The 23,795-nt window shown below is 37.8% G+C and overlaps 1 protein-coding gene across 35 annotated transcripts in view; it reads left to right on the top strand.

Annotated features, from left to right (window-relative positions):
• Rims1 (regulating synaptic membrane exocytosis 1) overlaps positions 1 to 23,795 on the top strand; it is a 486,359-nt gene that overhangs the window by 67,926 nt on the left and 394,638 nt on the right. For all 35 annotated transcript variants that reach the window (XM_008856314.3, XM_029557777.1, XM_017795156.2 and 32 more), the window contains one exon: positions 16,468 to 16,548. In XM_008856314.3, the coding sequence (XP_008854536.1) occupies positions 16,468 to 16,548 (81 nt within the window). Of the gene's footprint in view, positions 1 to 16,467; positions 16,549 to 23,795 lie in introns of those variants that run through there.

A 23,795-nucleotide genomic window follows, 5' to 3' on the forward strand; every position in this document is an offset into this window, starting at 1 on the left:
AGTGTTGACAGTTGGGCACATAACACATACATGATACAAAAGTCTCATTATCTCCCTTGTAAAGCACACTTCCTGCCCAGAGACACCTACTTTCTGAATCTTGTCACCACTAACAACTTTTTGCCTTCTTTTGGACTTTGTAAAAATTGAATTATACAACAAAATGTCATATATCTGGCTTCATTATTTAAACTATTTTTAGATTCATGCACGTTATCACGTGTCATTATACATCCTATGCTATGAATACACCAATTCTATTTTTTATTGGTTTGAGAATTTCATGCAACGTATTTTGATCATATTCAGACCCCTCCCTTCTCTGCCCCTACCTTAGCACCCTGTGACTTTATGTCCTCTATTATTTCTTTTACAATTTTTTAAGGAGCAATTTTTAAAAATACTCTAATCACGAACACATGTGTCATCTCCAGTTTTAAGTTACCAATATGAGACTATGTTGAACATTCTTGTACAAATCATTTTGAAGACATATTTTTCACTTTTTTGGGGCAACCACCTAGGAATCAATTATTTGAACATAGTACGGATTGCCTTTTATTATTGATTGATATGACTTCAGTCTGGGCGTCAGTCTTATATGCATACTAGTGTTTCATGTATGTGTACATATATTCTAGTATCCATGTACCCACCTTATATGTAAAGTGTATGTAAGATAGATAGTACAAATATTTTATCTGTCTATAATTGTGTATTTGTAATCTTAGTATCTTTTCAATGAAATTCAATGTGCAGATTTTTATTTGTAATAACGCACCAATAATTTAACACATTTTTTGAGACATGGTCTCATTTTGAAGTCCCATCTGGCAAACTTGCTGTATAGCCCAGGCTGGCCTCAAGTTCAGGTACATCTTACTGCTTCATCCTTTTAAGTACAGGGGTTACAGGCATGTGCCACTATGCTGACTCTAGTAATTCTTTACTTGCATTCAAAATTAAAATATTAGTCATATAAGATTATATGCGGAGGTGTTTTGAGTTGCATTGAATGACAGTTGTGAATGACCGTGTAGGTAAAGGTAGTTTCCCGTTTATCATACCATTGTTTCCATTCATTGGTTGATTTGCTATTTATTTATTTATTTTTATTTATTTATATTCATTTATTTATTTGGTTTTTTTGTTTTGATTTGTTTTGTTTTTGAGACAGTGTCTCCCCGTTTTCCCAGCTGGCCTGGAACTTGCTATGTAGATCAGACTGGCCTCAATCTCACAGAGATCTATCTGCCTTCCTCTGCCTCTGCTTCTTGAGCATTGAGATTAAAGGTGTGCACCACCATGCCTGGTCCTGATTTGCTATTTAATTTTACATAAAAGAAAAGATGGAGAGGTTATGAATAAGGCAATTATGAAATTTTTGAGAAACTGTCTCTCTGTCCTTCACATTTTCTCTATATGCAAGTTCTGTTATGTATCAGAAAATTAGAATTTGTACTTTTTCTAGTCTGTTGATAGCATGACAGAGAGAAAGCGTATGCTGAAAGGCCTTCACTTCTGGTCTTGCATTTCTCTTCATGAGTTGCAAAGGAACTCATGAATTTGCTATGCCTTTTGTTATTTTCGTATAGTTTATGTAAACACATTATTTACTACTTTAAAACTGTGTTTTCTTGCTTGGAGCATGAATATCCTGTGTGCTGAATGATGAACTTATTTTGTTGATCAAAATGTGAAGGAATCGCATACGTTAGGTAAATATGGTAATACTTAAAGACCACTTATAGTGGCAAATAATAATATCCTTACTGCTATGAGGTGCCATATTTGCTTCCTTGCTTGCTTGCTTGATTGATTGCTTGCTTGCTTGCTTGACTGATTGATTAACAGAGCTTCTATATCCCACTTGGCCTTGAAAACTTAGTCCTCATACCTCAGTCTTCCAGGTGTTGGGATTATAGATATCTAAAACCACACCAGGCTTTGCTTTTTTATAGCATCTTTTGAAATGACCCTTGTATCTCATGCATAACAATAACTGTCACATCTTTTTCATCCTAAACTGAATAATGTTCCTGAAATACTGCAGTATGCTCTACTTTAGAGTTGAGCATTTCACAGACTCTGAATTACCCAGTAAAAATAATAAAAAAAAACCTTCTGAGCTTGTTTAGCAATATTCCTTAACATATTTGACATTGAAACCATTTTCTTCCTATGATGAGACTTAACTAAATTCATAGAGAATATTTCCATGATTGATTCTTTCAAAAATGCTAACCTTTGTATAACATTTCATGGATCCCAGACGTTAACAGCAGAAAAATTGCCATTTCGCATATATCTGCAAGGTTCCAGTAATTGTATAATATGTATGACAGGTTTCCCAACTTTAGGAAAAACTGAGTCTTTTCTTTTAAGAAATATAAACTTCTAAGCCTGTATTATTTACTTTTCTGTTGCTCTCATAGGAATACCATGACCAAGGGAACTTATAAAAGGAAGAGTTTATTTAGCTTATGGTTCCAAAGGGGCAAGAGTCCATCGTGGCGGGGAGCAGAGGTAGCTGGAGCAGGAGCAGAAAGCAGAGACTCACATCTTCAAGCAGGGATAAGAAGCAAGGCAGAACTGGAGACTTGGCAAGGCTTAAGAACTACCTAAGCCTGCAAGTGCAAGGCCCTGGGTTTGGCCTCAGCTCCAAGAAAAAGAAAAAGAAAAAAGAAAAAAATTGAGGGTATAATATTAGAATCCAGTTGACAGAAAGCTGTTTTAGGAGACTATGATCATGTGGCCCAAGTTACAGAGACTTCTTGTGGTTTATCTTCCTCTAAGGAAAGGATTCATGAATTATAGTATAGTGAATGAAGGGCTCACTTTTCATCAAGAGTTCCCAAATACCAGCATGAACACATTATAGTCACCATGGGGAGCTAATAATACTAAATTTCTCGAGTCCAAATTGCAGCTCCATAAATCTGGGTTGGGACTAAGGGAAGCTTTCCTTTTAAAAACCTCTTCAGGTAATTTTGATGTGTGACCATGTTTGTAAAGTAACTCATACTTTCCCTTGAATATTGGTTTTGTCTATCAGTCTTTTTATATGACCTGGCTATTAGAGAGGGTTACAAAGTTTTCCTTATATTGATCCAGAGTCATAACACTGTGCAACAAAGGGAGCCAACTTTTAGGACTGGAGAGATAGCTCAGTTAAGAGCATGTGCTGCTCTTACAGAGAACCAGGATTCAGTTCCCAGCACCCATATCAAGTAGCTCACAATCACCTGTAACTCCAGCTCTAGAGTATATGAAGACCTATCCTGGCTTCCACAGGTGCATGCATGCATGTGCACACATACACACAAATAAATAAAATCTTTTATTTGAAAAAAGGAATCAGGCACTGGAGAGATGGCTAAGTGATTAAGAGCACTGACTGTACTTCCAGAGGACTGGGTTCAGTTCCTAACACTCACATGGCTGCTAGAAACTGTAACTCCAATTCCAAGGGATTTGAGCTCTCTGCTGGCCTCTGCAGGTTTGCATGCACATAGTGCCCTTACATATATGCAGGCAAAATGTTCATATGCATTCAATAAAAACTGTTTGACTAGAAGGGAAGGCAAATTTCAGTATGACAGTCTTTCAGTCTTCTAATCTCTGATGTTTTTCTATATATATATGCAAATCTATAAACAAGAGGTGCATGCGAAATAAATCCTCGTGCTAATTAAAATTCTAGAAGTAACGTTGGGAAAGCAAGGTGAGCATTTTATATATATATATGCATTAATATGTATATATATTTGAAATTACAACCTCTGAGAACATTATGTCACATGAGAGTGTTCACACATATTAAAAGTATAAAAAGAAGAATTTGTATCTATTAAATAAACATACTTTTTATTTAACGGTTTAGGTAAAAAACAAAAGAGGCAGTCTTTATTTTGCTATTATTTCCCTGTCTGTGTGCTTAATGATATTTTTCACTGTATTTGAAGATAATTTTAAATCAAGATTAAGTTAAATAGCTTCATGGAAATGAAATATTAAAACAATATAATAGAGGTTAGCTTGTTGAACTAATACTGTGACAACTTCTATAAATGGAAGTTTTTAATATCATGCAAGGAGTTGTTATTTCACCTGCTTATCACACAGAGTTGGCATCAGGATTGAATGAGCTAATGCATATAAAGTGAATTAACTTGTTTCTATCATATTTTGAGTACCAGATGAATGTGGGTTATTATTATATCACTACTTTGATCGATGGGAAGACTGACTTGTTCCCAGGTTCTGATCATAGCACTTGGCATGCAGTGTAGCACAGAGCAGGTGTCTCGAAGCATTTGTTCATCAGTTATACTAGCCTTTTCTAATAATTCATACAGATGTCGGGATCATCAGGGCTTCCCAATGGGACCTGAGAAAACACTACAATTTCATGTGCTGTTTCCAAAGTAAACATTCCTTGAACTTCTTCCCAGTTTTCAGGCTGCTGCTATTAAATAAAATCTCATGTCCATATGAGGAGCGGTGCTTTCAGAAGACTCTGGGCAAAAATGGTTAATCAGAGCTCATAGGCTGGGGGTATATTGGAGTTCTGTACAGCAGGATTGGGTTTTGAAAAGATTAAGATTAAGAAAAAGAAAGTTGCAGACAATATGACAGAAAAAACTGAGATAGGGAATGGAGATTAAAGTGTCAAAAGGACACTCTTAAAATGTGAAACTTATTTACCAGGTTAACAAATGACTCTGTTGGGATTTAAGAGAAGGAAATGAAGAATGACAGAGGTGTATCTGTGTGTGTGTGTGTGTGCATGCATGCGTGTGTGTATGTGTATGTGTGTGTGTGTGTGTGTGTGTGTGTGTGTGTGAAGCACCCCAGAATATAGATAGCTGGACTCGGATATATTGAGCAATATGGATATATTGAACATGATGGGGAATGTTAAGTACTTTCTTAGACTCAATGAAAAGAGAAAATGAAATTTGAGGAAAACAGTAAAACTCTCATTAAAAGGCAAAATGAATTTGGAATTTTGAGAGATCTTTCAAAAAATAGTCAATAAACTGGAAGAGTTTTAGGTGAGAGAGAGAGAGAGAGAGAGAGAGAGAGAGAGAGAGAGAGAGAACTATGTTTAGAACTCAAGAAGTGAAACTTAATGAACTATGTTTAGAACTCAAGAAGTGGGTAAGGTTGTGGGGAGGAGGGCTATTGAGTTGAACTTTTAATCCATTCATATTCAGTGGTTAGTGAAATTTTAGGTGGGTGCAGATTGAATACCTGATGGATAATGGGAGAAACATCAGTCCAGTTAAAGCTGCAGGAATGATAGTCTAGATCAGGAAAGAGCTGAAAACCTGGAGAATGTTCCTCTTGCCAGCAAGTGCAAGAAATCTCATTTCTAGGCATTTGATCATTCCAAATATCACTCCAAATGAATATTTTCCTAAACAGCTGTTTGTAGCTTCATCAGTTTGGATGAAAGGATGCAGGAAAAGTGCTTGCAATATTTATTTCATTTCCTCCTTCTAAATACAAACACGTAAGACAAAACAATTATATTCAAGTATTAGAGTTGTCATCAAAGTGTCAAATTGATTGTTTCATCCTTTTATCATATTTCAAGTAAAAGAGACATGGTCTCTTGACAAAGTAAATAAGTATTTATTTACAATAAATGAATAGTCCATATTTTCTGCAAGGCACTGTAATGTTTGCACATAGCTTGTAGTGCATGTGTGACACACATTCTTATTTGATGAGCTCCATTAACTCTTTAATTCTCAAGGTAGGTGAATGTGTTGCAAAAAGTAGTTACCATTAATTGAAAGTAATGCCTGAAATATTTCATTAATGCTTTTGTAAGTTTCATTTTCCCATTTTATTTTATCTATTTAAAATCCACTTAAATCCCACCAAGGAACCATTATGATCTCTCTCGGTAGCTATTTATTTAGTTATCTGGCTCCCAAATGAGAGAAGAGAATGAACGCATTGTGGAGAAAAGACATTCTTAGATACATAGAGCTACCCTAAAATCATTGTTTAAAAGGCAGAGAAGTTGTAAGGTGTAAAATAGCTGCAGTAATTATCCTTACCATGCCATCCATTCTTTCCTCTAATACCAAATTTCATATTTTTAGCTTAAACATTTAAACTTTAGAAAACCATGATAAGGTGACTGTCTTTTATTATTCTATAGCATTCACATGTGACAAGAGAATATCCACTAAAGACTACTGCCTGTAACTTGAAATATTCAATTATAATTATAACTATTGGGCTGGGACTGTAACTCAGTTGGGAGTGAGAGTGTTTGTCTAGCATGTGCAAGATACTGGATTCAATCCCTAACATTGTTTAACCACATCTTTAATTCTTACAGGAGGATTAGAGAGTCAAGGACATCCTTGGCTTCCTAGTGAGTTAGAGGCCAGTCTAGGCTACATGAGTCCCTGTCTTGAAAAAATGAATAATTATGTGACTATTACTAAATTATATATGTATAGATATATTATTTCTTATTTTTATTTTGTGTGTTTGAGTGTATTAGCTGCTTATGTGTAAGTGCACCTATGATGGTAAGAAAAGGGTATCAGATCCCCTGGAGCTGAAGTTATAGACAGTTGTTAGCTGCCATGTGGATGCTGGGAATCAAAACTGGGTCCTCTGCAAGGGCAGCCAGTGCTCTTCACTGCTGAGCTGTCTCTCCAGCCCCTGTTACTAAATTTTAGATGACACTGAAATACTTTGTTTGCTCAAAACAAAATGCTTCCCAGATATGTGATTTAAGAATGCTGAATTGTTCTTCTAAGAGGAAATTGTGGTATATCACAAGTAAATTTGTAACTTGAGTATCATTGTCATTTTTCTAACTCATTAAAACACTAAGCACAATATATAGCACATAACTAGATTGCCTAAGTGGAGAGATGAGTGAATCCTACCTGGCCCACTAGAGGCACAGAGAAACTTCAGCTAATGCTATTAACTTCTTTTTCCTTTGAAGACATGGGAACCGAACTTACAGGTGTAAACATAACTATTAGTGGACAGCAGCTGGGAGGAGAGCAACTCCCTTAGAACTTCTCACTCGAAGCCTCTGGCACTGGTTAGTTGGGGGGTCGGGAGGGGCTGGGTAGAAGTTCTGTCTCTAGGAAGTGAGAAATATGAGGGCAGGTGGAGAGATTATTTCACTCTCCGGTGTCTATCCGAAATGAATCTCACCAAGCATTGTCCTACAAGAATCATGTTGGAAGAAAGTGGAGCCTGCAGCTATGGTACAAATCAAAAGAGACTTAGGAAAACGTTCCTCCTCCTGCTTTTGCTATCCCTGTCTACCATCTCATCAATATGGTTTCCTCATTAAATTCATCTTCCCCCGCTCCTCCCATTCTTTACTATTCTACACTATCCTCTGTTTCTCCTGCTCCTGTTCCTCCTCTTCCTCCCCCTGCTCCTCCTCTTCCTCCCCCTGCTCCTCCTCTTCCTCCCCCTGCTCCTCCTCTTCATCCCCCTGCTCCTCCTCTTCGTCCCCCTGCTCTTCCTCTTCCTCCTCCTGCTCATCCTCTTCCTCCTCCTCTTCCTCCTGCTCCTCCTCTTCTTCTTACTGCTCCTCCTCTACTTCCTCCTGCTCCTCCTTCTTCCTCCCCCCTTCCCTTTGTTCTTTCCTTAACTTATTCCTTTCCCGTAACTGATTTCCTTGTCTAGACACATGCCCATAAGTATAAAGAAAAGCCATCTTTCCTCCATCACTCCTTTTCCCAATCCAGCTGTCTGCATTTTTAGCAAATTATTCACATTCTCTATCTCCATTTTTATATCCTTTGTGTTTTCTTGCGAATCCACTGCATTCCCTCCATCTCTCTTTCTCTTCTTAGAGAATCCAAAGCCTGACCAGGGTGCATCTTATTTGACACCTTCCTCTGCTACACTGACTATAGCTTCTTATTCTCATATTTCTTGCTTCCAACTAGATAAGTTTTTGTGTGTTTGGTCTTTTCTTTCCTCAAGGAATGAACAGAGATTCTCCATTGCTTGTTTAATGATAGGATAGTTTGCGTACTCTGAGCTTTTGTAAAGTAATTATTTGTTTTGCAGGCAATAATGCACTTAAATTAGTTAAATGTAAACAGGGGGGTACATGTAGGTGATATCAGATATAAATTTTTACAGAACTATATTTCAGGAATAGTGAATGGGGAGAAGAAATTGATTTTGTTAGCATAATAACTTGAATAAAAATAGGTTAATTGTGGGGAGTCAGAGAGATAGGTCAGTGATTAAGAGAGTTTTGTGCTCTTACAATGAACCAGAGTTTGGTCCCAGCACCGGTGTAGTGTAGCTCACAACCACCTGAAACTCCAGCTTCAGGAACACTGGCACCATCTTCTGCCCTCTGCATGTGCACACATATGCACAGACACACAAACACACAGGTAAATACAAATGAAATTGGTTTTCTAAAAGGGCTATTTAGAAATGTTGCCAAAATGTTAACACAGTCTTAGGATTTTGCAGGATCAAGCATGTTAGAATTCTAGTGACTGTTAAACAAAGCAAGGCTAAATAATCCAGATGAGCAGAGACTTAACTTCTTATCTATTATTTTCGTTTCTTAACAGTCTGTGAAATCAGGCCTTTTTGCTTCAAATTTTAAAATTTCCCAGTAATCTCAGTAGTCAGTCACCTCTGTTTTAGGATGTTAGTCTAGTTTTGTGAGTAGAAGATGTCCTGGTCTCTGCCCTCATTGTGAAAGAGGTTTCCCTTTCCTTATGTTAAGGTCTACTTCACCTGTCTTCCATGCCTTTCTGAAAATAAAAATTATGCTGATGTGGCTTTTGAGAGTTCCCAGAATGCACATTGGCAGAGGAACAGGCCCTGATGATTTGTGATTAGAGCATCTGGCTTTTTAAAATCCCAACATTCACGTTCTTCTTCTGGTATTGAATTTTCTCTGCTCCACCACCGTCTTATGGGTAAAAGTCATCATGTTCATTTGTTCCCTGTGAAATTGACATCAGTATGCAAATTTTAATATAAAATGGGTTCTAAGATAATATTTTTGAGGCTTTTCCTCTTTCAGATTTTGTGAGTGGAAATGAGATTAGTTGTGAAGATTTCTGTTGAAGTGTATCTGAAATGATTTTTATCAGTTGCACTCTCTTAAAAATGGATATTTTATCTTTTTTGTTGTATTTTTAAAAATAAAAGCTATATATCACATAAGTTGTCTTGCAAAACAAATTCTTTGGTATCCTATTGTTCCCATTGTTTTAAGGTCACTGTATTTCTGCTTTAGCTAATACCACATCCTGCTGTCAATACTGCTGTGAAATTTGAAGAATATGGTCTTGTGACATAGTCGCTTTCAGAGAACATGCACATAAATGAGATCATTCAAATAATTTGAAGAGTATATCTATATCATAAATCAGTGGTATTGAAATATTCTGAGAATACTGCACACCTTTTTATGACAACATAAACAGCTGCATGCATAGTGGATAGTGGTAGTTCTGTGCAATTCTTGCTTCTTAAAGTACCAACACTTGCCATTTATCATTTGAAATGTAATTTTTAAACATTTTTACTTATTTATTTCTGTATATTGAGGGGGAAGACATGTGCATGACATGCCATTCATGAGGAAGTCAGAGGGCAACTTGCAAGAGTGGTGCTCTCCTTCCATTTTGTGGTGTCTAGGGATCAAATCTTCAGACTTGGCAACAAGTGCCTTTACCCACTGAGCCATCTCACCAGACCCGGAAGTATGATTTTATGTCCTAGATCTTTAGCCTCTTTATCTAACTTCCCTTTTTTTTTTTTTCTTTTTAACAATTTGGGTGGATTTATTCATTTTTATTTTATGTATTTGAGTGCTTTGCCTACATGTATCTAAGTACACCCCTATCTTGCAATACTCACAGAGGCCAGGAGAGGGTGTTTGGGACCCCTGGAGTTAAGAATGGTTATTAGCTGCCATGTGGGTGATGGGAACCCAATGAAGTTCTTCTGCAAGAGCAGCTAGTACTCTTAACCACTGAGCTCTCTCTCCAGCACCCTAAATTCCTTTTTTTTTTTTTTTTTTTTTAAATCAAATGGGACCACTATATCCTCTTCCTTGTATGGTGGTATGAAGGTTAAATGTGTACATTTTGTTATGGGACTTGTGTGAAATATGAAGTTCATATCCTGTATCAAAACATCAGAAGCAACAAGATTCATTCTTTACTTTTACTTTCTTTTATACACTTTTAAAATGTTATTTCATAAAATAATTTTGCACTAATATTCAATGTAGTGCTTTGACATTAAAGAATTTTTTCAAGGGCCAAAAAGATGACTTAGTCAGAAAATAATTTCTATTCAAGCATAGTAACTGAGTTTTATTCCCTGCACCCAATGAAATAAACGCTGTGCATGGCAGCATGTACTTGTGATCCCAGTGCTCGGGAGGCTGAGACAGGAGGATCCCTGGGGCTTGCTGACCAACCAGTCTAGCTATGAACTGGATTCAGTGAAAGACATCTCAACAAATGAGATGAAATGCACTTGAGTAAGACACTAGATCCTGCCCTCTTGCTTATACACACACACACACACACACACACACACACACACACACACAAAATGCAAATGTGGTTTTAGTTTTTCCACTCAGAAAGAAATCTTCTCTGGTTCAGAAAGAGGATAAACATCAGCCAGACCATATCAAAAGAGGACTGTTAATCCAAATTATAGTGCTGTTTGCTATGAATTAATTTACATTTGAAAATATTTTACATAGATGTGATATAATTTTTTAGTCATATACAATCTAGCCCAATTCACTGTGTTTTAGTGTTTGAAATTACTCAAACTTGAAATTTATACATTGTAGATTTTAATATGTAGTAGGAGATCAGTATGTATCAGGGAAAAGTCTAGGTTCTTGGCGTGTATTAAGGAACCAAGATCTTTCCTGAGCAATTCTTATCTTAAGCATTGGGAGACAGGAAACATCAATTTTGTAAGTAGTAGGGCAATGTGAAGGATGCTTAGAAATGTGTGGGTGTGTGAAAGGAAAGTGCATTGTAGTAATAAGTTTACTGTGGTAGGAACCCTCAGAGACTGACATTTAAACAAAGTCATGAAAGGGGCCTGAAGTTTGAGCATGTCAGTTTGGGGGGGAGCACTCCAGACACAAGTGACGATTGGTACAAAGACCCTAATGCAAGAAATGGTGCTGCGGGTCGGGGGGGGGGGGGGGGGGGGGGGACTAACAGGGTAGAAGATGAGATTCCAGAGTTTTGACAGGTTTAAAGATAACTTGAGGACTCAGTCTGTCATGAAAATCCAGGGAGCCACTGCAAGATTGTGAGCAGACGTTTCACATCTGATTTATTTTTCAAAAGAATCACTCTGGCTGCTGTACTGAGAATAAGCTCTAAGCACAGGCATAGGGAAAGCTGAGCAATCCATTAAAAATCTGTGGTTAGGGCCAGTGAGATGTCTCAGCAGGTAAAGGCACTTACCCCCAAGCCTGAAGACCTGAGTTTGACTCCAGGATGCACAGGAAAGAACTGATTTCATCAAGTTGTTCTATGACCCCCATGGGTACACTCCATGGTCAGAATTCAAGTAAAATGTTTCTTAGGACAAGGTGGCAGTTGTGGAGGTGATCAGATAGGGTCAGATTGTATGCCTGTTTTGAAAATGTAGTCAATATGATAGATTAGGTGCAGAGTGTGAGGGAAATACAAATCTAAATTTTGAACTTAACAGCTGGAGAGGCACTTTTACTATCAGCCGAGGTGGATATATTGATGGAAGGACCAGGTGTGGAGGAGTAAAGTGAGTTTTGTTTTGGAGATGCTGCTATTGAGCAGTCTATTAGATATCCAAGTGAAAATGTCACAAAGGCAGTTGCATTTCTGAGTGGGGTTAGGAAGGAGTATCAGCCTGGAAATTGGATTGTTCCGTGTACTTTACATACTTTGTCATTAATTTCATGTTTGAGAATGACTTAAGCATTGACTACGAGGTTTAGAAAGAAAGGAAACCCTTGAAAATGTCCCTGACATTGTTTCTTGAATGGTTTTCCACACATTTAATCAATTGTCAGCAAATCAGGAGACTATTTGAAAAATGTCCCATTTTCTCATCCTTATATTGTTTTAACCGCCCCTGAGGAGTAGAAGGCAAGTTTGGGTTAGTTCACTAACACTTGGGAAGCAGGCATAAACATACCCATTTGAATGAAATTGTCTCCATTGCTGATAAAAAAAAATAAAATAAGATAAAACAGTCATAGTCTATTATCAGCAGCTTAGTCACAGCAAGGAATTTCTTGACATTTGCTAGGGAGCATAATGATAAAGGGGATAAACGGGGCCCCTTTTAGGGATCTTAGCCTTATTCATAAAAGAATTTAAGAATAAATTCAAATGGAAGTTTTGGGACAATTTTATTAGAATTTAAGGAAAAAGTCCTCAGAACCAGCAAGCCATAAATCTCAGCCACTGCCCTTGGAAGGAGAATGGAATGAAGGAAAGAAGCCCTGAAGTCACGCCCTTCAGAGCCTGCCTGGTGGCGGACTAGCAGCCTCAAGGCAGGGAAGGAAGGGAGCTTTAGAAAAACAGTCAAGAAATCCAAGATGTTGAGGCTTCCCAAAGCATTAGGGAAAGCATGACTAGAGAGGAGACAAGGAAAGGAGAGGTTACACTTTTCTGAAAAAATCAGAGAAAACGGGAAGACTTATGGAGACTGCATGTCTCTAACCAGTTGATAAACACTGCATGCACTAGGGGGCAGGGATTCGGGGCAGCAGAAGTTCACCATCTCATTAATGTACTAGGTCTTCCCATCTCTTTAGCATAACTTAAGGTGAACCTGCCTTCCTAAGGTTGGGCCTATGACCAGGAGAGCTGGAAAAACTGGAAAGTTCAGGTTCCAACCTGGGCAGAAATTTTTGTTCTTCTGAACAGTTTTAAGGTGTTTTTTTTTTTTTTTTTTTAAACTGTAAAAAGGCAGCTTAAAGTTCAAATCTGGGTAAAGTTTTATAAAATAGTGGTGGTGGTGGTTTTAAAGAGAAGCCTGGTAGAGGATAGTGATTGCAGGCCCCAAAAAAGAAAGTAAAATGAGGGAGAGAGAGTAATTATGTAAATTGTGTTTCTTGAAGGCATTCAGAATTTTTAATTCACATACTCAGTATTTGGAAGCACATTTAGTTCCTGTTTGGAGAGCTGAAAGCCTTGCCTTAGTCTCATCTGCAGGCTTGTGGCAATGTGAGTTTCTCGTGTGTGTGTGTGTGTGTGTGTGTGTGTGTGTGTGTGTGTGTGTGTGCAAGTGCGCGCAGGGAAGGGTAGAAGTGGCTGAGTGGGCAGTTGGCAGCCATTCATCGAATTGATTGCAGTCATTCATAAAACCCAGCAGTGCTCAGGGCGGAGTCAGGAGAGGCATTCCCCCGAGGTAGCTGCAGAATAGCAGATTTGTATAAGTCTTCAGTGATGCTTGAGAGATGACAGGATGCTTCCATGCAAGTAGAAGACTAAGATTCCATATCTGGTTTTTCCCTTTGTAATTGAAGACATCACAAAGATTAAGAGGTCACAGGCCTTGAACCCTTTCTCCCTCATAACTGTGGCTGTTCCAGGAAATGAGCATTCTGGCAGCATTTGTCATCTCCTAATGTGTGGTGAGAGAGGTGAATCCTGGAAGGAGCTTCAGCATACTGAAATACCGTTCTGCTTCTTAAAGAATGAGGGAGTCTTATTTCTATAAGTCTAACGCATAGGGAATGATTGAAATTTGGGGGTGAACAGCTTCCATATATTAGAATTGTCAGAACTATTAAGATTGTATCTCTGTAAAGTGGGATACAATTCAATTATAATTTTAAAGGAATGTTCATTCACTTAGGCTAACAAAAACCCAGGAGAATATTATATATTCTGTATGTCTTTTTCTGAACACAGGGTATTTTTTTTTCTTTCTTGTATCTACAAGAAATTTCATCTAAAAAAAAGTCAGATTAGAAAATGTAAACTTACATATTATCTTGATTAACAGTGCTCTCAAATTGGTTGAATAATTAACCATCTGAACCAAATTGTTTTTTTTTTTTTCTTTCAAAACTCAGATTCAGGTATATCAGTCTAGCAAATATATGTCCAGTGGTACAGTTAAAAACTGGTGTTAAAAATGTGGTGTTGTTGTGATTTTAGAATTACACCTAAGTCTGCTTTAGTCAAACAGGCTTCCAATCCCTGTCACTGATGAGGCAGGAGGGTCATAAGTTGAAGGCTAGTCTGGGCTATAGAGTGAGTTCAAGACCAACCTGGGCAATTAGTGAAAAGACACATTGGGGATATAGGTCAGTGGTAGAGTGAATGTCTAGATTCAATCCCCATCACCACAAATAAATAAATAAATAAATATTTGCAATAACTATAAACAATTGTATAATAAAATATACATCTATATCTAAATTAATTCTAAGCATCTTACATTTGAAGAATGATGTGTCTGTTTTCATGATTTAATTCAACATTAAAATTCAGAAATTCAAAAGAAGTTTTTGTCAGAAAGCAGCTATATAGCAAGTGCAGACAGTAGTAAAATGCTAAACTACTGAAATATTAAACCCAAACCACAGGGTCCTGAGATTAGATGACAGTTTTCTTGCAAAAGACATGGTCTTGTAGTTAGAGAAAATATTTGGTTTAAAAACCTACTGTTGTGTGTGATATTCAGCATCTCATAAAATAGACACTTCAAAGAATAAAAACTCCCCATGTGTTAGATTTCTTTTATTTCAAAGCTTTGTACAAGTTCTTGATATTTGGTGGGGAGGGGGGAATCTAGATTCTCAGATTCTTCAAATTTTTTCAAAGTTAGTGGTATTTTCAGATATTTTTACAAACCAGCTCATGTAGATTAAACAGGCTGCATATGCTATTTTGAGTTGAGTGAGAATTGTCAAAGATTTTACCAGTGTTAAGAATTTGAAGTCACTGGGCATTGCACCTTGCAAAAGTGAGATTAAAGTTTCAGGGCTCAAAAGTCCTAGAAAATTCCTTCTTCAAACAGCTGCCTCCCTGCAAATTGTCTTAGTGCTGTTGCATAAGTAACCTTCTTCATTACACCCGAACTACAGCCTAGGGCTTTGTGGTGGCGTTGGGGCTGGGGAAGGTTTCTCTCATTGTTTTCTCTTGACCAGTCAGTCAATTTAGAGTTTAGCTCCTGAGAAATGCTACAGTTTTCCCTTTTATCCCTGGAGGAAGGTGTACTGAGACTTTGAAATGGCTCCTTTTCTTCATATTATGTATTGATTTCTGAGTCTTTCTTGCTCTTGTTTGGAATAAGCAGAGTCTCTCTCTCTCTCTCTCTCTCTCTCTCTGTGTGTGTGTGTGTGTGTGTGTGTGTGTGTTGCATCTTTCTGTGCCTTGTGTCTGCGCCTACCTGTTCAGTTTCTTTCAGAAGTGGAGAATTTTGCCATGCAGCTTTTCCTCTGGGAAAAAAAAAAAAGCCTCAACACTGATCTACTTCTGAAATAATATAATTGGCCTTAATTATGAGCAATGTAGTTAAATCTCCAAGAAGCCTCCAGGAAAGTTCTTAAGAACCAGGGACTCATGTTGTGAGATTCCGGATTCTCAGAACATTTACATGCAGTAAAAATCTAAAATGTCCGGCCTCGGTTTTATAAGGCTTCTCTAGTCAAAGCCCTGTTGGGTTTAAAGCTTTTGAAAAGAAGATCTTTCTGAGTCAATAAAGTATAGCCTCAGATGGAGGTGTTTTCTAATATGGGCCAATGAATCCCTTTGGTGCTTTAAGCCCTGTTAGCATGACGTTAAGATTATTGACTCCTGCTATCTTATATATTCTCTACATTTATTTTTTGATGAGGAATTAAGGTACAGACTTTTTGCATGATTTATTACACACACACACACACATACATTTCAGTTGTGAACATGTTCTTCCACTTCTTCCTCCTTAGTTTGAAGGAATATGAGACTATCTGGAAAACCCTTAGATCTCTTTCTGTCTAAGCAGGAAAACTTGTGTGCTGCTTAATGATGTAAAATAAGAGTCCATATATTTTAGTAGAACAGTCAAAAACACAGAAAATCCTGCTCAGTTTTTAACCTATCAACACAGCCACTGTTCCTATTTCTAATTGCTCAGGTGTCTTCATCTGGTGAGGCCAAGGCTCTTGGTAGCTTTTCTGCAATGGGGAAAACCACTCACAATCATTTTATTGATGCTGAAAGGAAAATCAAATATAGAGACCAGCGTAGAATTTATGTGGGTATAGTTGAGATTTCAGAAGCCCAAGTCAAAGATTTCCCATTCACAGGGTCTTTACAGGGCCCTAAGATTAATATTGATGGGGCTTACACATACTTTCCTTTAGATTGTGTTTTCAGTACCATGTTTAATTTCCAGATGTGCTCTACCCTTTTATAATTAATAGTGCATTGTGCTGTCTATCATGCGCCCCAGGTGTGTTGTCAGGGACATGGCGAAGCCTGCAGCCTGCAAAACACCAAGAAATGCTGAAAACCAGTCCCACCAACCTCCACTGTAAGTATGGCATTGGTTTTATTGACTGAAAATGTCATCTATTAACCAGATCACTGGTTATAGATTTATTCTTTTACTTTGCATGCGGGAGTAGATATACTGGCTTCCCTGGTGTATGTATAATAAAAAGGCTACTATTCAATTAGAGAAAATTGTCTGTAAGCAGGAGCTCTGGAGTAAGTATCTTTGTTCAGTGATTTTCTAATATCATATTGCAGGAAGCAGACTAATTAGAGGGAAGGGAAATGTTTTTAGGGCTTTACAGTATCAGGAATCTTGGGTTTCATTGCTGTCATCATCACCATCGTCATCATCACCACCACCATCATCATCATCATCGCCAATTATGGAATGGATGTGAACTAAAGCATAAGACTTTAGGGTGGTAAGGAATCAAGATACAGATAGGGTTCTAAGTGGGGACAGGAGTATGTCAAAAAGGAAATGAGCAGGAAGCTTTTTACCCAATCTTGACACAGTATTTAAAGGCAATGAACAATTGAAACCATTGTCTGTCTAGTTTTGACTTTATTATTGCATTCTTAGGTGTAGGTGCACATGGTGAGTAAATGACCAACAAAAGGCAACATTAACGAGTAGAAAAGAAATCAAACATACAAACTTTTGGTTTTAGATACTGAGTTTGTGGAGATGTGAAGAACCTTAGAATTCTGCAGAGTAGCAGGATATATTCAATTCTTGGAAAATAATATGCTCCTAGTAAGAAGAGATAAAATTTTCCTCAAGATGTTGTATCATCAGTAATATCCTTCACAAATATATTATAGCCAATTACTTATTACTAGGAAATATCTTCTCCCAAAGTTTGTACCAAAAGCCTCTGAAAATCTGTGTCCTCAGATTGATTTTCTATAGATTCCTTTAGCTATCTTATGAAAAGCTGTGTCCTCAGATTGATTTTCTATAGATTCCTTTAGCTATCTTAGAATTCTTTTTTATATAAAAACACAGTAAATTGATGGAGTATAGTAGAAAGGCTCTGAAGAGAAAGTTAAATTTTGGTTACTAACTTTAAGTTTTTATTAGCAATGATCAAAAATAAACAAGATTATTACCTTCTCTTAGCAGTAGCATATGTGTATACAGAGCACTGAATATGTCATTCTACTCTGAAAGTTTTTAAAATTTTTTAATTTATTTTATGTTTATGAGTATATTGTCTTCATGTAGGTAGGTGTACCTGTGTGGTGCAATGCCTGCGGTGGTCAGAAGAGGGCATCAGATTCCCTTGGAATAGGAGCTAAGGACAGTTGTTAGCCACCATGTGGGTGCTGGGAATTGAACCTGGGTCCTCTGTAAGAGCAGCCATCTCCCCAGTCCCATACTCTGCAAAAATTTGAAGTTCTTTTTTACATTTTACCTAATCAAAATTCACATTTAAGTACATATTTTATTTTTTAATTTATATTTTATTTAGTGAGGCTTTTTGTTTGTTTGTTTTTGTTTTTGTTTTTTTTTGAGACAGAGTCTCCCTGTAGCCGCAGCTGTCTGGAACTCACTGTTTAGACCAGGGTGGTCTCAATCTCACAGAGATCCACCTTCTTCTGCCTCTTGAGTGCTGGAACTAAAGGCATGTGCTGCCACACCTGGCTTCAGATTTTATTTGATTTCATTTCTTCTCCCTGTTTTTTTCCCTTCAGTTTGCCCGTTGAAATGCTTATATTTTATATATTATATGCACCTACATAATTATAAATAATGTAAGCTTTAAAATATTGCAATTTGCAATAAAATTTGAGGCTCAATAGGTATGTTAAAGGTTTTTATGTCAATAATAGGCTTGAATATCATCATTGGCATTAATCAGTATTTTCCAAGGAGCAAAATAGCTTTGATTTAGCTATAGTTAAAATAATTTCTAATTACTTTGGTAAAAATAAAATCTCATAAGTGCCCTAAATGATTATGCCACAGACTGTCTCTATATAAACATATGTATGTGTTTTATATATATCAAGATGAGGTGGTCACATTGTGTTGTTCAGGTTGGTCTCAAATTCCTAGGCTTAAAGCTGTCCTCCTACCTCGGCTTCCCAAGTAGAGGAACAGGCATGTACTACCATATCTGGATTCTATAATCTTCTTACTATAAAATCATTTTCCTGTGCTGGACTTTACTGACTAATTCCCTGAAAACTTCTGATTCTCTGTACCTTTCTTATGTTTTACAAATTAAAAAACTTTACTTCTAGAAGGAAACAAATAATTTCTTGGAAACATTTTTGCAGAATTAATGTTGATGTTAAATGTTTTTGTCACATATACTGAATATCTTTATTGTAATTTCATTTTATTTTGCATGTCTGAATTAAGGTGTAATGTGTTCCTGTTTGTACACATCTGTGTGGGAGAGTGTGTGTGCACATGCGTTTGTGTGCATACATGTGGAAGCCAAAGGTTGATGTCATATATCGTTTTCCATCTAATTTCTCTCTGCTTCTCTCTCAGTCTTTGTCTGTCTCTCTCTGTTTCTCTCTCTGTTAGTCCCCCTCCTCTCTACTCATCTGTGTGTGTGGTGTGTGCACAGTGTACATATGTGTTTTCAGTAACTAGGAGAGGATGTCAGTGTGTTCTTCTCTATCACACTCAGACTCATCACCTTGAGACAAGGTCTCTCTCTGAATCTGCAGCGAGGCTGGATGACCAGGCAGCCCTACCCATCTTCCTGTCTCTGTTCCTCCAGTGCTGGAGTTACACGTGGCCATACTCAACATTTTTATATGGATGTTGGAGATTTGTACTCCTGTTATCATGCATGCTCAGAAAGTGCTCTTCCCCATTGAACCATCTTCCCCAGCCCATCCCCATTCCAGTTTTTAAGTCAGAGTCTCTCATTGAACTTGGAACTCATTTATTGCCTAGATTGTCTGCCCAAGGAGCTCAGAGAATCCTCTTATTTCTGTCTCACAGAACTGGGATTATAGATCCATACAGTTGGGCCATGTAGGTGCTGGAGAACAGAACTCAAGTCCTCATGCTTGTGCAGCAAGCGCTTTATGGACTAAGCCATCACCCACCTCCTTATCTATTTATTTTAATACTGGGTATCACATGCAAAGCAAATGCTGTGCTACTTCCCCAGTCTTGCAGAGTCCCATTTTAATTGGTCTCACTCCTTCTAAAGTTCATGTTCAGTTGGATATTAGATACAAAGTGGCAAGAATGTCCATGTTCAGTTGGAGATTAGATACAAAGTGCAGTTGTCACCATTTTCAATAGACAGTGCACACATATATACCTGTATATATAAAATAGATATTCTTTGCTTGAAGTGAGGAAAATGAAGTATGATTATGATAGGAGCAAAATCAGAGACAGGTTAGTCAACAGCCTGTTGGAATTGTTCATAGAGTGACGCTGACGTCTTAGAGGAGTAATAGAGTATGGGAAGGAGACATTTCAAGAGCTAGGATCAAATACATTTGGTAGTACTTTTGAGTCAATTTAATATGTTTATAAGGAAAGAATTTAGAGGAACTACCAAATTCATGATGGGATGATAGACACATGGATCAAGAAATTGAGTTAAAGATGCAAACCAAATCTTGGGTAGATAAGCAATAGTAAGTTCAGATTTGGGCATAGTGATTTTGTGGAGCCTCTAAGTTGCTCAAGCTTGTAGATTTAGTATATAGTTGAGGCCATGCAAAGCACTTAGTTAAGTGGAGTAGTATATGACATCACAAATGATTCCTAGGTTAAAAACAACAGAGAGGAGGGGAGAGAAGAAAGAGAGGGAGAGAGAAAGAGAAAGAGGTCGAGTGGAGGGACTTGAGCATTCAAAGAATGGAACAAGGAAGAAGATTCCCAATAAAGTTGATAAATAATGGTTTAAAAATCAGGATGTGGGGGCTGGAAAGATGGCTTAGTGACTAAGGGCATGGACTGCTCCTGCAGAGGACCCTGGTACAGTTCCCAGCACCACATGGCAGCTAACAACTATCAGTAGCTCCAGTTCCAGGGGATCTGACATCCTCTTCTGAACCCTATGGGCACTGCACAACCCAGATGCAGTTACATACATGCTTAAAAACAAGGATGACCAGAATCAAGGCAATAAAATATTCATGTGGGATGTCCAACGTGGTATATGAGACAGAAAATCAAGAAATAACTGAACACATTTAAAGTGCACCTTGATTTTGGGAGCGAAGAGGCAACGGGTGGCTTTGCTCTAGCAGTTTTGGCAAATGAGTGGGTAAAAATGCTCTATGTCAGCTGGCTGAAGAAGGAAATAAGTCAGAAAAAGAAGATAGCACATGTGCATGTCTTTTCTAGAGTGCTATTATGAGAACAAAATGAGAGTTATAGGGCATGTATTTGGAATATAGATCGAAGCAGAGCTTCTTGATTGTGTTACTTGGTGCATCCTAGTACACAGACTGGATGGACAATGCATAGCCACATATTTTATATTTTTGATAACTACAAAACTATTAAAATTCCATTTAAGATATCTAAATGTTACTCATAATTTAAACATGCTGCCTGACTTACCATTTAATCACAGTAGTAAATATAGCAAAGTATTTGTTAGTTAAACAAATTGAATTCTATACCTGCTGCTCCTCAGGTATAAGGTAAATAGGTAAATAAAACAGAATTATTGTCTAAATGGCTTCCTCTTGGGTTGGGAAGAAGGAGGCAATTATAGAATCCAATAAATTATGATATTGCATGGTGTTATGATAGAAATATTTTTAGAAGAGAAAATGACTTACTCTGTTTTGGTTTGGTTTGGTCAGGGAATGATTTGAAGAGTTTGTGGTCATTAATATGAATTTTGAATTTAGTAGTTGGGCAAATTTAGGGTATAATTTTCTAGAGGAGAATGGTTACCCAAAGCATCAAGCTGTGCTGTGGTAATTTAAAACATTTCTGTGACTGCATGCTTTGTTTGCTCTGACTTGATCTTGAGGGCAGATTGGGCAGTGTCTTGTACACTTTATCCTGCCCTGATGGGGCTGTAGTGTTGATGGCCATGGTTCTGAATGGCACTCTTCTCATCCTAGGTACATGTTCTATGACCAAGTATCCCTCTCATAGGAAATTAGTTTATGTCATCTCGGGATTTTCCTAGGTCATTCTTCATCTTCTCTGCTTCCTCTTTTCTAGAAATCACCTTTGTGTACAGGACAAACTGTATCTTGGACTTCACCATCTTGAGTACCACCCAAATTGAGCCTTTTGACACAGGCGTGCATATCATACATTTCTTTCCTTTTCTCCAAAGCTTGAGATGAGTCAGCCTTGAATTGACAAGAAGTCCGCCATCACAGTTTCTTTTAATAGGTGAACTTTGCCAGATCTCAAGGGCATGGCTTTTTTCAGCAATAATAATTTTTGTGCAGACTTAATCATATCATGGAGACTTCTGAGGACCAACATATATGAATCCAGGATGAATTTAATCATATAGGTTAAATCATTGTAGTATACATGCAACCCAATCTTAAAATAACCTTCAACACTAAAAATACAACTCTGGGAGATATTTCTATATTTGTATCTGCAATTGAAAATGTGGTTACTCATTTAAAATCATATATCTAACATCTTAGTTGTAGCTCATGTCTGAGAATAAGTTAAACCAAAGTGTGTATTTGATAGTGAAGATACATAACTTTTCTGCCTTTGTCTCTGTGACTTTAAGCACCACATACCTGCTGTGATCTTTAGGCTGTGTGGTCAGTTGCTCCGAGCTCTAAATTTTGCTGGAGAAGTAGATGACAGAAATGCCTAGGATCACACAAAAGAACCGATAACCTGTTGGCACACTGTCACCATTTAGACATTCCCCCATCATAGATACAATGATGGTCCCTTTCATAATCTAAGAAAAGTACAGTGAAGACTGATGGGGAGCCACTTTTCTTGTTTTTTGTGCTTTTGTACCTCTGTTCCTCCTGAACCATGTATTTTTTTTCCTGCTCCTAAAGTTATTCAAATTTTTTACTCAGTCTTTTTCCAAGTTCGTTTGATTTTTTTTATCTCAGCACAGATGTGGTCCACTCCTTCAGTAGAAACATATTAAATCATCTTTGAAAGCGAAGGAGAGATCAAGAGGAAGGGAAGTAAATATCTTGGGCTGGTAGGAGCGTGTGCAGCAGGAAAACCTTTCATTGCTGTCCTTGCAATGAGGTGACCTATTCATTCTCCTTTCAGAAAGGTCCTGTCTGCACTGATGGCATCCACAATGTGTACCCTCGACACTGTCTGGAACTCTTGTCCTGGCAGAGCTTAGACTATAGAGGAGAAAATCTCAATCACAGCAATGATAGAAGTTATTGAAAAGTATCAATGACATAACTGAGTGCAATTATAGAAAGCAGCCTTGGGGAAGCTGTTTACAGAGGTTGTTCACGAGGATTCTAAGAAGTGGTGACATTTCAGGAGAGACTTGGAAAACGGAAATCAACCTTGTGAAGAGTCAGAGGAAGAAATGCCAGGCAGAGAAGAAAGTATGCCTCACATTCCTTATAGGGTCTATGTATGAACCCTATGTGTGTTAGGGAACTGAAAGAAGTCCAGAGAAAGTGAGGAGGAGGATGGCAGTGGATTAGACAAGGCAGGCTTCCATTAAGAGGCCTCCTGGGCATTTGAGGTTATTTAAGGCTTACACTAAAAAGCTCTTAAAACCCTTCAAAGAAGAGAGAATCTTGATCCAGTGAGATGTCACAAATGGGAAAGCGAGAGTTCACTCTGCTTGAAAAAGAACATAGAGATTTGATTCTGTTTGTGGCATGAGAGATGAAACAAGTAGAAATTAGCCAGGAAGTTGTGAAGACACTGAAGGAGACGGGAACTTCTGTACCCAGATGTTCTCTTTGCTTTTCTCCTGTTATGATAAACACCATGACCAAAAGAAGCTTGAGGAAGAAAGGACTTATTTGACTTCCACTTTCAGGTCACAATCTATCATCATTGAAGGACGTCAGGGAAGGAACTCAGGCAGGAACCTGGAGGCAGGAACCATGGAGGAACATTGTTTACTGGTTGACTCCTTGGTTCATGTTCATCTAGCTTTCTTACACAGCCCAGACCCCGCTGCCTAGGCTTGGAGCTGCCCACAGTGGGATGGACCCTCCCACAGCAATCACCAGTCAACACACAGACAGAGACAAGTCATTCTGATGGAAGCAGTTCTTTAATTGATTTTCCCTCTTCCCCTCTTCCCACAGGATTCTATGCTGTATCAAATTGACAGCAAAAACAACCAGAACAGA

This window comes from Nannospalax galili, unplaced genomic scaffold (genome assembly GCF_000622305.1).
Source record: "Nannospalax galili isolate Female #2095 unplaced genomic scaffold, S.galili_v1.0 scaffold206, whole genome shotgun sequence".
Classification (NCBI taxonomy): Eukaryota; Metazoa; Chordata; class Mammalia; order Rodentia; family Spalacidae; genus Nannospalax; species Nannospalax galili.